The sequence below is a fragment of the Hoplias malabaricus genome, chromosome 11, assembly GCF_029633855.1.
Source record: "Hoplias malabaricus isolate fHopMal1 chromosome 11, fHopMal1.hap1, whole genome shotgun sequence".
NCBI lineage: Eukaryota > Metazoa > Chordata > Actinopteri > Characiformes > Erythrinidae > Hoplias > Hoplias malabaricus.
Genome location: NC_089810.1, coordinates 25306482 through 25323238, shown reverse-complemented (window position 1 = coordinate 25323238; position 16757 = coordinate 25306482). Strand labels below are relative to the sequence as shown.

Here is a 16757-nt window from a genome sequence, read left to right as displayed (position 1 = left end):
TTGTCTCTCTTTGCTGCAATAACAGCTTCAACTCTCCTGGGAAAGCTTTATACTAACTGTTGGAACATATCTGTGAAGATTGTAATGCATTTAGCATGAAAGCTTTAGTGAGGTCAAGTACTAATGTTGGATGTTTAATGCTGGATCATAAATGCAACTCCAGCTCATCCAAGAAGTACTAGATGGACCTCTATCAATCCAGAGAGCACAGTTCCACTTCTCTCCAATAGCCCACAAAGGACACCGAACACATTGACTCTAACCTCATGTAAAGATACTCCAGACTGTTCCTTTTCATTTCAGGTATTTCTGATGGAGTTAAACAAACTGTGTCCACAATAAATGCACCTTAATATAAGAGCTCTTTAATCATAGGCAGTTTTTAAAAAATTTTGGACATATCCTTTTGAAATCATTCATCACACAGACCTGTTCCACAGATCAACTCCTGCTCTGTATATGTTGCTTTCATCTTTATATTTATAAACTGAGTTAATTTTAAACCTGGAAAGGACTGGCGCCCCCTACAGAGTGTATGCCTTGCGCCCAATGATTCCAGGTAGGCTCTGGACCCACCGCGACCCTGAACTGGATAAGCGGTTACAGATAATGAATGAATGAATGAATTAATTTTAAAGAGGTGAAGCCTGCTGGAAAGATGAATGGTTCTGTGACTTATGGTTCTGTGTTCTCCATCTCTATAGGTTCTTGAGCGTCTGTTCCAGAAAGGCTTTAGCGTGGCAGCATCGTGTGGGGGCGGAGTTGACTCGTCTCAGTTCAGTGAATATGTCCTCTGTCGTGAAGAAAGGCGGAACCAGTCCATGAACACACCCATCAGGATAAAACAAGAGCCGCTGGACTAGAGTCAAACACACACACATACACACATACATGCACACACACAGACTGCCTTTCAAGACTTGAGCACCCAGTTCCATATTCACTCACACACACACACAGAACCACAGAGACTCGGATACGGACGCCTGTTAGTGGCTCCAAAACGGAATGTAATGTAAAACAAACACAGATAGTGTTCCTCCAAACTTGAGAGTAACCCAAAGAACTACAGCATGAACTACAACCACACAAAGGGGTTGGGGGAAAAGCAGTGCAGCCATTCAGCAAAGTGGGGGGGGGCCTCAAGCCCCTCAACCGATCAGCAAATCCTCCCTGACCACGAGCCAGTGACTGCTGCTCTGACCAGGCAATGATAGTCAGAGGAGCCTGAATGGTGTGTGTTCCTCGTCTGTCTCCTCATTTGTGTTTGTGCATCGGTTTCTGGAGGCCAGCAGATAGCAACCAACAACCAAAACAGCAAACTCAAGAAAAAAAACAGGGCATTTGGACCAGCTTCTTTACTTCTGCCAAATTGATTGTTTTACGCTACTGTTGTTTATAAACACACACACACACACACACACACAGTGTCTCTTCCCAGCGTGATGTATACAGTCATTAATATTAGGATTTATTTTTTTCTTCCTCCTTTGCTTTTGTTCCAGTGTTTGGTTTGGCTCTCTTTTGTTATATGAAGGATGAATGTGAGTGGTGTTCTGAAGTCATTAGGTTTGAAGAGGGTGTGTGTGTGGGGTGGGGTTTCCTGGCGCTGCTTGCACTGAGAAACACTGTTCTGGCCCCAGGCAGGGCAGTTAACGCAGTGTGGACTGTAATGCATTCAGAGCCCAGAGAAGGCCTCTTTGTTTAAAGAGAGCTGCAAGCAAACACGAGTGTTTCCTTAAAAAAAAAAAAAACCTTTCCTACAGAAACAGGTAACGGAGAAGTGTGTATAATGGTGTTCCAGTGACATATCGTTCAATGGTTAACATTTGTCATAAGCTATGAAGCAGGTAAGAGGCTTGTGGTCAGAAAAGCTACCACAGATTGGAAGGAATTTGTGCTTTACATTGACCTTTTGTTTGCCGCCTCATGGCCATGACCAAATGTGTGGATATTAGCTGGAGAACTACGAGGCAAAGCTGAAACATTGGAAAATAGCCAAGACTGTACAAGCTTGACTACATACTTAAGCACTTAAATAAACATAGAAGGTCCTCTCAGCGCTGATCTCCTGCCTCCTGGCTCTGGAGACAATCAGCAGCTATTCTGAAGCCAGCGCTGAGCCAGAGGGCTTCAGGATCTGAACCTAAGGAGCTTTGAGTACGAGGTCATCGGCCACCCATGGCCCTTTTCCACTTCATATTATCTACTCAATTTTGCTTTTTGGTCTATGGTACCTGGTAGTTTTTCACTAGCACAACAACAGTGGTTTCCAAAGCCTGGCGCTGTTTACTCATTGTGTATTGTGTTGTTTTTGTGTTAAGGACTGAGCATGGCTCGACGTTCAGACAGATCAGTGTAGTTATTTCATTCCTTATACTCTCTGCTTTTTGTCAGCCACAAATCCAACAAACATTTGAATCTTTTCCAAAGACCATGGCATAACCGCGGGTTGGAATTTTTACCAAAGCCTAGTTTGTGCATTTTGTTGTGATAGACAAATTTCTCTGGCCAATCAGAGCTCTGCAAGGTTTGCCTGGAACCACACCAGGTACCAAATGGAAAAGCTAAAAAGGCAGATTAGGATCAAGAGGTGTAGAGTATGTACCATGCAGTGGAATAGCACCATCACAAATGCTATTTTATCACTGCCTTTTCTTTTATGGTGCTGTGAATCGTTTCACTTGCTTTCTGCTTGTCACAGTGTAATGAAAGTGTACACAGAAAGTACACTGTCACAGTGTAATGAGACACTCCACTCTGGTCCCATACAAGGCCTCAGATCTGTAATGATGAGCTGGGCTTAAAACCGTACAAATACAGTTTCATGAAGCTTTGTCAGAGCTGGATGTGTTTAACTAGAGGAGGCTGTAAAATGTCATCTTTAAAGGATTTGATGGGCTGATTTTATTTTATAATTATTTATAAGTAGCTGTAAATCTTCACCAAATTCCCACAGATTAAATATAATCATACTGGATAAATCAATCCACAGTTACATCTGTCAAGCAGTAAATACTGCATTCACTGCAGCTTTCCACCTTTGTTATATTCAGACATTTGGCAGATAACCTCAGACTTTGTAATTGTTGAATTACTTCATGATTCTTTAGGAAACTATTCAACATTTGCTGCAGTTTTATAATTTTTAGAATTAGTATGTCTGAAAAGAGCCTTAAATCAGAGCTCCTACCTAGGTTAAACCCAACCAAATCTGACTTTCCTAAACATGACAAACGAAGAAGCTGAGACCCGAAGTGAACCAAGAAGATTCAGAGAAACTCTGAAAATGGAGAATAAACAAGCAAAGGAGAGGCCAGACCACCCACCCCGTCTGATCCATGCCACTCAGCTCTTGCACTGCAGCTCCACATCAAAGATGACAGAAAAGTACAAGTTCTGTCAATCCTTTTTCTTTCTCTTTCTTTCTTTTCATTCTTACTACTGTGTATGTGTGTGGATATTACAGATGCTGTTTCTTCCAGCCTAAACCATTTTGATCAAAAATACACCACCACCAATGCCCCCTTCTACCCATTTTTGATCTGCCTAGTTGAAGGGAGACTCATTTAAAAACGGAGAGAGAAATGAGAGAATCAAATATATACAGATAAAAAATTCCCCTCATAATGAGCAGAACATTAAAAGAGCCATTAAGAGGGTGGGCTAGTTTCTAGTTTGCTCCAAGTTCAGATCAGAAAGCTTTTGGGTCAGTGTTTGCTTTGTGATTAAACGGCTCATACAGAGGGTGTGCGTAAAGAGTGTATAAAGTATGTGTGTGTGGATTTAAAGGCCCCCGAGCAGAATCGGACCCCCGTAGGGAAGCCTAATCAGGATGGGCTTTGTTCTGACCCAAACTCTGCTCAGCCCTCTCATCCACTCCACCAAGGGAATGGTCAAGCACTGCTTTCATGTGTGTGTTTGTGTCCCAGAGGCTCTCAAACTAAGCAGTGCCAGTGGAGATGCAAGTTCCCTCCTGCTGTGTAACCCCCTCATACACACCTAAAGGACCCCCGCTGTGACACAAGCACACACTCATACAAACACGACCGGCCCTAATCAACTACACAACTACAAAACCACACTCCAAAGTTCAGCTGCTCATTTGATATGAGTGGATTTATAGGAGGTGAGCTTGAAATTCTGCATGGTTCCCCTTGGTTCGTAGTTGTGTTCCCTGTCCTTGCTGTCAAAATGAACCCTCTGGACCCTCAAATCTAATGTAAGTTAAAGGGACCATACGTTTCTGCACAGTTCAGCCTTGGAGAAAGTTGTGGACTCTGATTTCTGTACAGTGATAGTAAATTGAACCGGACATCTCCATGTCTCCAACACAAGTACAGCATTTTATTTCATCTCCAAAGTCAGGAGTGAACTCTACAGAGTACAGAGCCAATGATGAGAATGTAAACTGCGGGCATGTACATCTTCCGTGGAACTCTTTAGAAATGTGTTTTAGGCCAAAACTGAAATGCAGAAATGTAAAAAGAAAAAAATGCATTTAATTTGAAGGAATCTTGGTGCATTTCTGCTGTTCCATTCCTTATGAAGTGCTCATCATGGCTCCATGTTATGTAATAACATTTTTAAATATCACAGCAACAATATATCAGTGCTTTGATGGAAACTGCAGATTCAGCAATGTGAGCAAAATTTCATTCAGAAGAAACTCACCCCCCCCCCCCCCCCCCACACACACACACACACACACACACATCCTTCTGGAATATCTTCAGTAGACGAGGGATTCACCTGGGTTTCTTAAAGATGTTATGAACACAAACAGCTGGAAGCTTCAACGTTTCAGAGAATTCAATGGGAGGGGAAACAAAGTCCCTGTCTCTTCATTGTCAGTGGTTATGACTGTCAGAATCAGAGTGGCAGTGACTCACTGAGGTAGTAAGGCTCTGTCCCAAATCTTGCCCTAAGCCCTTAGGCCTCCTTTGATATGCACACTTTTGCAATACCATTAAAGGTGGAACAACAAAGGTGCCAGAGTAGCTAATGTAAGATGTACAACTTCTGTACAGCTTCAGTTTTGATTTATGTCATAACACAAGTGCATCTACTGTAATTACATGAGTACAAACTGAAATGTGAGTATTTAGATGAGCTGTACTGCAGTAGTCTGCCCATCATTTATTACATATACTTCAAATTATGAAGTGAGAATACAATTTCGAGTCACGCTAGATTTTGCAAGACATTTTCTTATTGGTTTATGTGTGAAACTAAAGGCGTGCCAGGGTGCAGGAGCAAGTAATGTCATCTATGTCATTCCACGAAGCAGTGATTCAGGGAGGCAGTAAGTCTGTGATAAAGTGAGGCGTAAACACTGTGTGGGGTTGAGAGGCTGGTGTTAATGGTGTTATGTACAATTCACTTGTAAATCACAAGTTCTGGATGCCATTTTCTCTTAGGGCTGAAAAAACATATAAGCCCCAAGTTCCTCTGAAAGAACAAAAGCATTAAAAGTTCATGAATCCAGCAATATGTTGTGTACATAAAAAAAAAAAATAATTGAAAAATGTTAACCAAGGTGAAAATTGTTCTTATTTAATGTTTTAATGATTAGACTGTGGTATTCAAAGGGCATGTGTTTGTAAACAGTGTCTCCATGTTTCTTTTGTATTTTTGTTTTGTTTTGTTTTGTTTGTTTGATTGTTTTCTTTTTTATTTACCGGCATATTTGCTATAATAAAAAGATGTACTGTTCATTTGAAAAGTGATTTTTGGTTCTGGATGAAGTCATTTGATGCTTGTGTGTTGACTACAGAAATTGTTGAATAGTGAAGATGCAAAATTTATGAAAATCTCAAGGAAATTTCAGATATGACTAAACAACAAAGAGCAGAACAAATCTGTCACATCAGCTAATTGATGCCTACACTGTCAGACACCATGCGGTGTGTCATCCCACCATCCAGAAAGTGAGGAATTGTGCTCTCTTGAGCCTCCCAAGCTTGGAAGGCTGAGGCATCACTACCCTGGGTATCCGAATCTAATATAGAACGTAGAATTGAACCTTGCGCTTTAAATGTAAGGATAAAGCCTGGGCTTTTTACCTTCTGATCCACCTGATTATAACAGTTATTTTATGATATAAAAAAAATCTGGAGACATGTTAAAATCACTGACACGAGTGAAACACGAAACAGAGTAGGTTAAGTTTAGTAAACAGCTCATTTATTCCTTTACAAAATAGGTACAAATACAGAAGTTCTTCACACAAACAAGGAATATTCCAAGATATGTACAGTTTACCAAAAATAATGTTCTAATAAACACATGGTCTTGTAAACAATATTTACAAATTATCCATACATTAAAACATTAATTTCCCAACTCTATACATCAGTAATACCGTCATAATAATAATAATAATAACCATTATCATCATCATCATCATATTTTGGCTAAAAAGCTGAAGTTGTAGAAATGTCCTGTTCAGAAACCATAAAAATAATTATTAAAATAATTTTTAACAACTGGACAAATAGGTTTATTTGTGCTTTAATTTACTACAGTATTTTTTTTCCTGTGGTGATTTTACAACAAATTTGCTTCACCTGAAATGTGACAAGTGTCAATGCAAATGACACAAAAAAAGGAGAATAATAAAAGAAATTATAAATAGTAACAAGACAAATTTCCCTTTAATTGCTGTAGAGAACAGAGGGGTAGAAATGTGGGCCACTCTCTGCTGTACATTAGTGACATTAGCTTTCTGGGTCTTTTTTTGTTTGTTTTTTTAGTTGCTGTAAAAAAATAGCATACACAAAAATAGTGCATTTTTATTTTTTAATTTAAGACAACCACAAATAAAACAAAAAATACTTCTAATGTTGCATTTTCTTTTTTACATTTATTTTACAAAAACGACAGAAACCAAACACTGCAGCTGCATAGAAGCAAAGGTCTCTGGTTTAAGACCAGTCTGGACCAACAGATAAACAAAGACACGAGGCGCTTCTTGACTGTTTGAGGATCTCTGAGCTGAACTGAACGTCATCTGTGGGTCGAACCACCAGTAAATAAAACCAGAACACCACAGAAAACATCAGGGAAAGACGTCATCCACATCATGCCACTATTATTATAACTGGGCAAGTTTTCCCTCTAAGTTCCTTTAAGAGTGAAGCAGCTTCTGTCTCTGGAGTCCTACGGGAGAAACGAAGGACCAGAAGTGAGTGTTAAACCCCCCCCCAGTCAGAACTTCCATAACACTCAGAAAAGAAGAGGGAACATTTTTTTGAGGATTTAATGCCATTCAGCCACATAAACAATAATGAGGTCAGGGAACGATCTGTTCAGTCTCTCCAACTCATCCCAAAAATATCACTCCAGAGAATGCAGCTCCACAGCCTAAAACTGGATGGATTGATACATGTCTAGTGTTGAGCATGGTGACCATAGGTTCATGTGCAGCAACTTCAGAGAGTCATGTTTTTCTATGGAGACTCTACAAGCTGTTTGTGCTTAATTGGATATCTGTGTCCACAGTGGATGCACATTTACTCACTGGAATTCACTCACTGTAAGGGGGATATCAAACTTCTGGATGTCTTTTGCAAATGAGGTGATGCACAAGGTTTCAGCTGAAGCTGAAAGGAGTTTAAAACTGGGGAAGCAAGAGATACAAGGTCAGAAATTGAGGTTCATGTAAAATTAATCACATTGGTGAGATTTTACATTCGAATAAATAGAACTTGTTTCCAGAAGCATTCATGGCTAATGTACGTCTTGTACATTTCAGCTACACACAACACAGTTGGTCCAGATCTCTGTGGATAAACTTCCACTGTAGGAATCATTTTTGAATAAGACTAAATGCCACAGAAGTCACAAGAAAGAACAGACATGATTCTAAAAGTGTGACACTAAAATATTGGGACTTTTCGGTGAGTGGGCTGTGGTGGGAGGTTGGGGGAGGGGGGGGGGCAGGTATTGCTATGTTCTTCATTGCTGCATCACAAATGAGTGACATGATTGACTTGTTTCTAGACACAAAGCACCACATGGAACTCACTCAGTTTACTCACTTACTCAAATACTCCCTCACTCATTGTACTCAGTCACTCAAATTTAGCAGGTTGACAATTCTCCACAAGGGAGTACTGTTAAAATAGATTGTGCTGCTTCATATCAGTGACACTATTACCTCTATTTCAGCAACAAAGAGCTCATGCTGGAGCTGGCGAACCCTTTAAGAACAAAACTGTGCTTCCACTGCCATGTGATTCCAAAGACAGTAGCCGTTTCTCAATATGTGTACTTGTGCTCTCGGGAAACGTCATCAGTCTCAGCCCATGTACTGTTCCATTTAAAAGTCCACATCTAGCCAAGTACAGTTCACATACCCGAAAGTGTTCTTGCTCTGCCCCATATTATTGAGGATGCACTGGGACTTCTTTAAATTTGAGAGCCAGATATCCCAGAATGCATTTCGCACCAACCTCAGCGCTATTAACTCTTTCGCGCCATGGAGACGGCAACTCATCAAGTATGCCCGCATTCCAATTACATAACAACCACAGCGTCCTCGAGAGTTTGAGTCTAACCAGTACTTGACGTACTTTGTATTGAGAAACAGCCTATGTGTCTGGATGTGGACATTCCCTAATCCTGAAACAAAAGATTAAACCATTGTGCAAAACAAAATTTTTGTGAGGGCCAGATCATAAGTACTATGTGCATTATATAAGTTCTCAGAATAGATATGAAGTAAAACACATAAAATTGATGATTTTATTTCTTCTACATAATTAACCTTAACTTTACAATACACCGATCGACTATAACATTATGACCAACTCACTATTTCTACGCTTACTGTCCACTTTGTAGTTCAACAAAAACAGACTGGAGTCCATCTATTGCTCTGTATACATAGCTTGCCCCCTTTCCCCTTGTTTTCAATGGTCAGGACCCCAAGAGGACCACCACAGAGCAGGTATGATTTTGGTGGTGGATTATTCTCAAAGCAGCAGTGACAATGACATGGTGGTGATGTGTCAGTGTATGTTGTGCTGGCTCTCAGTGACACCACTGGACTGAAAATAGTCCAGCAACCAAAAATATCCAGCCAGCAGTGTCCTATGAGCGGCATTCTGTGTCAACCAATGATGAATTAGAAGATGACCTAGACGAACTGTACAGCAACAGATGAGCTACTATCTCTGACAGAGTGGACAGTGAGTGAACACAGCGTATAAAAACTCCAACAGCACTGCTGTGTCTGATCCATTCGTAACAGCACAACACACACTAACACATCATCGCCATGTCAGTGTCACTGTAGGGCTGAGAATGATCCACCACCCAAATGATACCTGCTCTGTGGTGGTCCTGTGGGTGAAAGGGAGGAAAATAAAGTAGACAGAGCAACAAATGGACTACACTCTGTAATTATAAAACTACAAAGTGCTCCTGTATTGACAGTGTAATGGACAGTGACTGTAAAAAAGTGGTCATAATGTTATGCTTGATCTGTGCATATTTGTTAGATCCCTAAAATTCCCTGAAAGAAATATATTTCGTCTTTACCTGAAAACACTAATTTATCGCCTTCCACTGAGATCTTTCTTCTAATTTGGGAACAGGTAAAAATCACTCAGGGCTAAGTCTGGGTTGTCGTGGATTCTAATGTCTTGGAATCAATGGCTTGCTCAAGTTCTGTCAACATAATTGGTTTACTCATAATAATGGTGTAATGATCAAAATGAGCTGCTTTCTCTATTTCCTTTCAGAATGTGTTATTTACCAATAGGATTAGTAGAGTATATCCATACCAAGAACTTACTGAACACACCTTGTAATGTTTGCTTATTCTGCGGACCAATGATGATTCATTGCTGTTATTTTCTGATGCGGTTCTTAAGTCTAGAATTTTAACAAATGGTGGAACAGCTTATGTTTTGGCTGCCCACGTCATAGGGTTCCATTCGAGACCTGCAACAGCAACGGCACCATGCTAATGAAAAATGGGTTTGAAAAACAAATTTCTATATATGTATATAAAGAATATTAGATATCACTATAATAATTGTAAAAAAAATGAAATGCACTTGATTTTATGGAATACCTTGATCGCTGGATATAGACTAAAGTTTGAAACATCCTTTTGCTGCTGAAGTATTAAGTGGAAAACATTACACATGCTTATTTAAATGATTTTCAAAACAACTATTTACATCAATGTGGTATCAAATTTTTTGCAGCTTTCTGTTTCCCCTTGAACATCTGTGGTTTCTGAAGACTTTTAGTATGAAGAAGGTAAATGCTAACCGTGTTGGGGTTTAAATTAACAGGATTATTCAGAAAGTGATAAAGTTAGGGCAGCATAAATGGTTGGAAATAAAAAAAAATATACACAAATCACTTCAAGGCGTTTCGTCTCAAAGATCATTCACTATAAACGCTACACGTCAAATATACATCTTTATAAAGACCAAAGACATCAACAAGTTTCAGCTCAGATTCATCCACACGCAAATATCAATAAAAAAGGCAGGTGCCTACACTAAGAGCAAACATTGATGCTGCTGCGTGAACTTAATGTCAGTCGCATGATTTCACGCCTTTAATTATGTCTCAAAAAATGTTATCAAGTATTTTTCAAGTGTGTTTAGTTTCACTCCAAATTCGTTATTCATCACAACTTTTCCTAAAAACTGCTTAGTTTTAGTTCATGGAGAATATAAAATTGGCAGCAGAATAAGTGGTTTGGTATGAGCCATGCTGATGTGATTTACAGGGCATAGGAAGTGCAAATAGCCAGACTGTGGGGTTAATGGTATTTTTCCTTAGTGTAAATAGACACCGCCAAAAAAGTAACATAAACAATGCTGAAAGGACAACCTGCCTCCATCACATATGAAATAAATTTTTGCAAAAACAGTCAAAATAATAATGAAAATATAAGTTGTGTTAATAGAAAAAGCCACATGGAGGTTGTAGAGAGAGGTGGTAGAGTAGACAGAAGGCTGTAGCATAGTGGCTGCAGAGTGGAGGCTGTATAGTGATGACTGTAGAATGATGGCTGTAGAGTGGGGGCTGTAGTGCAGAGGCTGTATAGTGATGGCTGAAGAGTGGAGGCCGTAGTGTGGTGGTTGTTGAGTGGTGGCTGTATAATGGAGGCTGTAGAGTGGAGTACTGGTAGTATAGCAGTGGTCGTAGAGCAGTGGCTGTAGAGCAGAGGCTGTAGTATGGAGAGGTGGAAGTACAGCAGTGGTTGTAGAGCGGAAGCTGTAGAGTGCAGAGGTGGCAGTATAGCGGTGTTTGTAGAATGAAGGTAAGGTTGTAGAGTGAAGGCTCTAGACTGGAGGCTTTATAGTGTAGGGGTGGAAGTACAGCTGTGTGAGTGGAGCAGACGCCATAGAGTGGAGAGGTGGCAGTATAGCAGTGGTTGTAGAGTGGTTGTAATAGAGCAGTGGCTGAAGGCACATGGCAGGGTTCTGAAGGAAGTTGCAGATTGCTGCGTGTGGTGAGTGTTGGCTACCGATTCCGTGTTTTGTCATGTTTTTGTTTAGGTTATCATATTTCACTTAGTGTTCTCATGGTGTTAGCTACTTCAGCAGAGCTCGATAGAGCAGGAGCGACCTGGTGGTCTCTCGTTCCTGCTCCATGTAGAAAATGAAGTCCCTGAGGTTGACCCGTGTGATTCGCTGGCGTGGGAACTGCCGAGACGATGAGGAACCCGAGGACGAAGATGCTGGAGAACCAGCGGAACCTCCACACACCTGTAAATCAACAAAATCTGAATGAGTTTGAGAGAAAATAAAATATAAAAGTTATTGAGCTCAATGTTAAAATCTGGAAAATAAACAAAAAAACTTCATCAAAAGTGTCTGATTTAATTTTGGTTTCGCTGGAGGATGTGATTTTTCACTTAAATAAACAAAACATGTTGTTTGACCAGGGTCAGCGGGCCTTCAGTTAATTTCTGTAGATGAAAGACATAAGGAAGCCAAATGAGGTGAGGGTATGCTAGATATCTCTGAACCACCTACAAGAATTTTCATGATTCAATGGATTTTTTCATGTAAACACAGATTACAGCAGACCATGATTGTGTACACTGGTGTGTGGTCAGGGTTTGTGTGCATGTACCTTCATCTGTGGTGTAGATTTTGGTCTGAAATGTAGTCATGGAACTTTCTAGCCACCCACACTATGAACCACCCACTCCAGTGTGTGTCTTGTCTGTGTTTCTGACAGTTGGAGTGTGATGCCACGTGTTGGAGTATGATGTGAACTTATGGCTGCTAGAGTGTTTTGTAGTATTTTGGAGTGTGTTGATGCTTGTGAAATTCTGGAAGCTAGAATGTGAATGTGGTGGATTGTGCTGAAGTGCACTGATGCTGCTAAATTTGAGGCAGGTAGGATGTGTTTGAGTGTGTGTGTCTTGGTGTGTTGAAGTGTAAGTGTATTGGAGTGTTTGTGTGTTGGAGTGTGAGTGTGTTGGTGCATGTGTGTATTGGTGTGTGTGTGTTGGAGTGGGCATGTGTTGGTGTGTAAATGTGGTGGAGCGTCAGTGTGTTGGATTGTGAGTGTGGTGGAGTGTGAGTGTCTTGGATTGTGAGTGGGTTGGATTGTGAGTGTGTTGGAGTGTGTGGGTTAGTGTGTGAGTGTGGTGGAGTGTGAGTATGTTGGAGTGTGTGTGGATTGGTGTGTGAGGGTGGTGGAGTGTGAGTGTGTTGGAGTGTGAGTGTGTGTGGATACTGGTGAATTTGGTGTAGGTCGAATTTGATTGTGTTGGAGTGTGTTACAGTGTGTTGATGCTGATAAATGTGGGGCACGTAGAGTGTGCTGGAGTGTGAGTGTGGTGGAATGTGCTGACATTGACGCTGGTAAATTTGGGGCAGGTAGAGTGTGTTAAGAGTGTGATTGTGTTGGAGGGCACTGGAGAGTGTTAGAGTATATTAATGCTGACAAATCTGGGGCACATAGAGTGTGAGTGTGTTGGAGTGTGTGATGTTGTGTAGGTGTGCTGGCGTTTAAATGTGTTAGAGTATGTATTGTATGATCATGTTGGTATGTGTGTGTGTATGGGAGTGCCAGTGTGGTGGAGTGTGTGTGTGTTGTTGTATGAGTGTGGTGGAGTGTGAGAGTGGTGAAGTGTGTATTGGCATGTGTGAGTGTTGTGAAGTATGAGGTTTTTTTTGAGTGTGTGTGAGTGTGGTGGAGTGTGCTGAAATGTGTTAATGCTTGTAAATGTGGGGCAGGTAGAATGTGTTGGAGTGTGAGTGTGTTGGTGTGTGCGTGTGGTGGAGTGTAAGTGTACTGCTGAAGTGCTTCGATGATGATAAATTTGGGGAAGTATGTGTGTTAAAAGTGTGATTGTGTTGGAGTGTGTTAGTGTGTGTTGATGCTGGTGAATTTAGGGCAGGCGAAGCACTGGGGGACCCTCAGGGTAAAGTAAGGCCCCCAGGCAAGAAGGTTCGCCTCACCAGACCAATCAGAGCTGAGCGCATGTGAAAGGCGGACCTGCCTGCTGCCATGGCAATTACTGCCAATCATCAGCTCGACCAATCAAACGCATCCAACCACAGCAGACTGAAGAAGACAGTAGGATTCGACATCTGCTCTGTGTGTGTGTGTGTGAGTGAGAGAAAGAATAAAAGAAAGCAAGAGAGAGGTCCATTTACCATTTAGCTATATTAAAACTGAATTTGGTATGAACCATTGAGCACTTTTATCATTATATAAAATATGCTTTTTTGTGGTTTTGCCTATAAACTTATCTGTGAATTCTGTGAAATCAATTAAATGGAACTGTAGTGAAATGTACGAAAATATGTGAATTGAATGGAAGCTGATCTAAGCATTGGCAGAAATGTCACACACATGCACACGCACATACACAGAGAGAGAGAGAGAGAGAGAGAGAGAGAGAGAGAAAGAAAGAGAGTTGCTCCCCTGAGATCTTAAACAGCACTGCCACACAGAAACTGACCTTCCTCCTTGGGGAGAGGAGGGGTGTGATCACACTCGCTGTACAATACGTAGCAGACTGTCACAACCTGAGAGAAACCAGTGAGGCCACCCACTAATTATTGCTGACAGAATTGTTATAATATTGCTATATTGATTTTGTGTGATTCTTTTATTTGACCTTCTTTGTTGATCATCATTAATCTTGTAAAAATTGTGTGATTTTTTTGTGACAAATTGTAACCCCCCCCCCAATCTTTGTTCAGAGTTTATTACTTTGGAAACTTTGTGTATCTCACTATATTCATTCCAATAAAGCACCACTGAACGGAAACTGAACTGACCTGAGAGAGAGAGAGAGAGAGAGAGCGCATGTATTTTGTTGGTTGGTCATGCCAATAAATCTATATGAATCTGAATCTGAAAGACAGAGAGAGAGAGATGCACATAGAGTCTTGTGCATCTAAAATACTAGTGTCCTTCTTTTTTTTTTTGAGGTTTTTGCACCTTACCACAACCCGTGAGGGTCAATTAGCCATTTGACCAAATACTAAGGGGTTCTACAAGGTCACATCAGACAGACAGAGAGAGAGACAGAAAAAAAATAAATAAATAAAAAAATAAAGAGAGAGAGAGAGAGAGAGAGAGAGAGCAAAGAAATAGATATAAAATCAGCTTGTTGGGAGAAAAGATCCAGGAGGCAAAATACAGCATCTGTCATTTTATCTTTGATGGCTGCTTGCAGGCATGATGTCATACAACATCTCCATCCACCAGAACACACACAGATACCTCCATACATCTCACACACACACACAAAAACTCTCTCTCTCATACACACACATACACACACCTGACCACAGAGAGAGAAAGGGAGAGGGAGAAAAAGAAAAAAAAATCAAGACATATATATAAATGGAATTAAAAAATCATAATATAATGAAATACACCAAAATACCAAAGGAATAATACAATTTTAAGAATGTAAAAAAACCCCAGAGAAGTTACAGAATGAATGAAAAACAAAGAAAGACAAAGCAGGAGCTGACAGCAAAGATACAAGAAATGACAGAGAGAGCAGAGCAAAAAAAAATATCAGAGAACACAGAAGGAAGTGTGTGTGTGTAGGGAACTGAGGAAAATGCTGCCAGTATTCACACCTACACATACACACACACACACACACACACACACACACGCACACACACACACGCACACACACACACACACACGCACACACACACTGAGAGGTGATGGTGAAGGGTGTGTGTGTGTGTGTGTGTGTGTGTGTGTGCAAAGTCTAATACAGTCATAATGTGTTTATAGACGCAGGCTAATAACACATTAAGCCTGGCGTACAGACAGAGGGTACTTAGCTCACACTGGAAAAAAATATTCTAAAAATAATAAACTGCTGTTAAATCTGCTACATCACTTAGCTCTTAGTGTATTTATAATGGTTATGATTAAGTCAGTTATGATTTATTGTGTTTACATCATGACAATAGACAACGATACACCAGACAGTTTCCAACGTTCCGTCTAGAGTGAGTTTTCCAAAATTTATCATGAGCCACAGCAGTGGAATAAACAGCACATGGATTTTCTTGGAAGCTATCTATAGAAGACACTGAATTCCAGACAATCCCAATATTAACAGGGTATTTTCTACCCTTAAGAAAGTATCTCAGCTGGTGAATTTGGTTAAAAACAAACTAAATACAGACCAAACTTTATCTGTAAATGGAAATTCATAATCGCAATACACTACAAGACAATTCAAAGTTAGTCAAAATATAACATATTGCAACTGTCCTGAAGTGTATTGCTATTATGAATTTCCCTTTACAGATAAAGCCAAAACGTACATGGCCACGAATTTGTCAAATAACTTGCCCACATCTGACCAACTTGTGGCTTTGTTATTGGTTATGCATTCTCATTGACTTCCATATCACATCAGAACTTGTAGCCGTACAACTTGCCTCACCACACTGAATCATATGAAATTTGCTCTCATTTTAAGCAATGTAACATTTTACATAAGCCACATGCAGCATCCGGCACTGCAGCTGTAACTTCATGTGAAAAGTAAAAAATTGCTTTGATTCTATTTAATGTTCTTTGTGATGCTAGCAGCACACAGCATACTAGCAGCTGATAGGTAGCAAAAGAATACAGAAATGATACATACTATACATATATAAATACTATATACTATACACAATAAACAGTGCATTATTGACTTGACGGGCGACACGGTGGCGCAGCAGGTAGTGTCGCAGTCACAAAGCTCCAGGGGCCTGGAGGTTGTGGGTTCGATTGCCGCTACGAGTGACTGTCTGTGAAGAGTTTGGTGTGTTCTCCCCGTGTCCGCGTGGGTTTTCTCTGGGTGCTCCGGTTTCCTCCCACAGTCACAATAACACAGAGTGTTATTTGTGTATATACATTTGTGTTGTATTAGAGGAATTGACCACTTACAGGTTACTACTTCTACCTGTGCTGCCCTCTACAACAATAGAAGGAGATTAGCTCCCAATTTGCTAAATTTACTTTCCATTAATAATGCATTCTCCTCTCTCTCTCTCTCTCTCTCTCTCTCTCTCTCTCTCTCTCTCTCTCTGTCTCTCTCTCTCACTCACTTTCTTTCTCTCTCTTTTTCCAAAAACACACTCTTCTCTGGCCTTCTTTCCTTTTTTCTGCAGGTTAGGTAGTGTTCCAGTGTCAGTGGGGCACTTTATGCTGGAGCCAATATTAGACTTGGATGCAGTTTCACCTCAGGGCAGCAGGTTAATGGCCCCCTTTGCCAGAAACACACACAC

The 16757-nt window shown here is 40.6% G+C and overlaps 2 protein-coding genes across 12 annotated transcripts in view; one reads left to right on the top strand and one right to left on the bottom strand.

Annotated features, from left to right (window-relative positions):
- Positions 1-5679, top strand: part of LOC136709594 (BTB/POZ domain-containing protein kctd15) — a 33925-nt gene extending 28246 nt beyond the window's left edge. For all 5 annotated transcript variants that reach the window (XM_066684949.1, XM_066684951.1, XM_066684950.1 and 2 more), the window contains one exon: positions 705-5679. In XM_066684949.1, coding sequence (XP_066541046.1) covers positions 705-863 — 159 coding nt within the window. In that variant the 3' untranslated portion in view covers positions 864-5679. The remainder of the gene's footprint in view (positions 1-704) is intronic.
- A 529-nt stretch (positions 5680-6208) lies between these two features.
- LOC136709683 (transcription initiation factor TFIID subunit 4-like) overlaps positions 6209-16757 on the bottom strand; it is a 108450-nt gene continuing 97901 nt past the window's right edge. For 2 of the 7 annotated variants that reach the window (XM_066685105.1, XM_066685107.1), the window contains one exon: positions 6209-11741. In XM_066685105.1, the coding sequence (XP_066541202.1) occupies positions 11568-11741 (174 nt within the window). In that variant the 3' untranslated portion in view covers positions 6209-11567. The remainder of the gene's footprint in view (positions 11742-16757) is intronic. The other 5 variants (XM_066685103.1, XM_066685104.1, XR_010804515.1 and 2 more) reach the window with 5 other exon arrangements.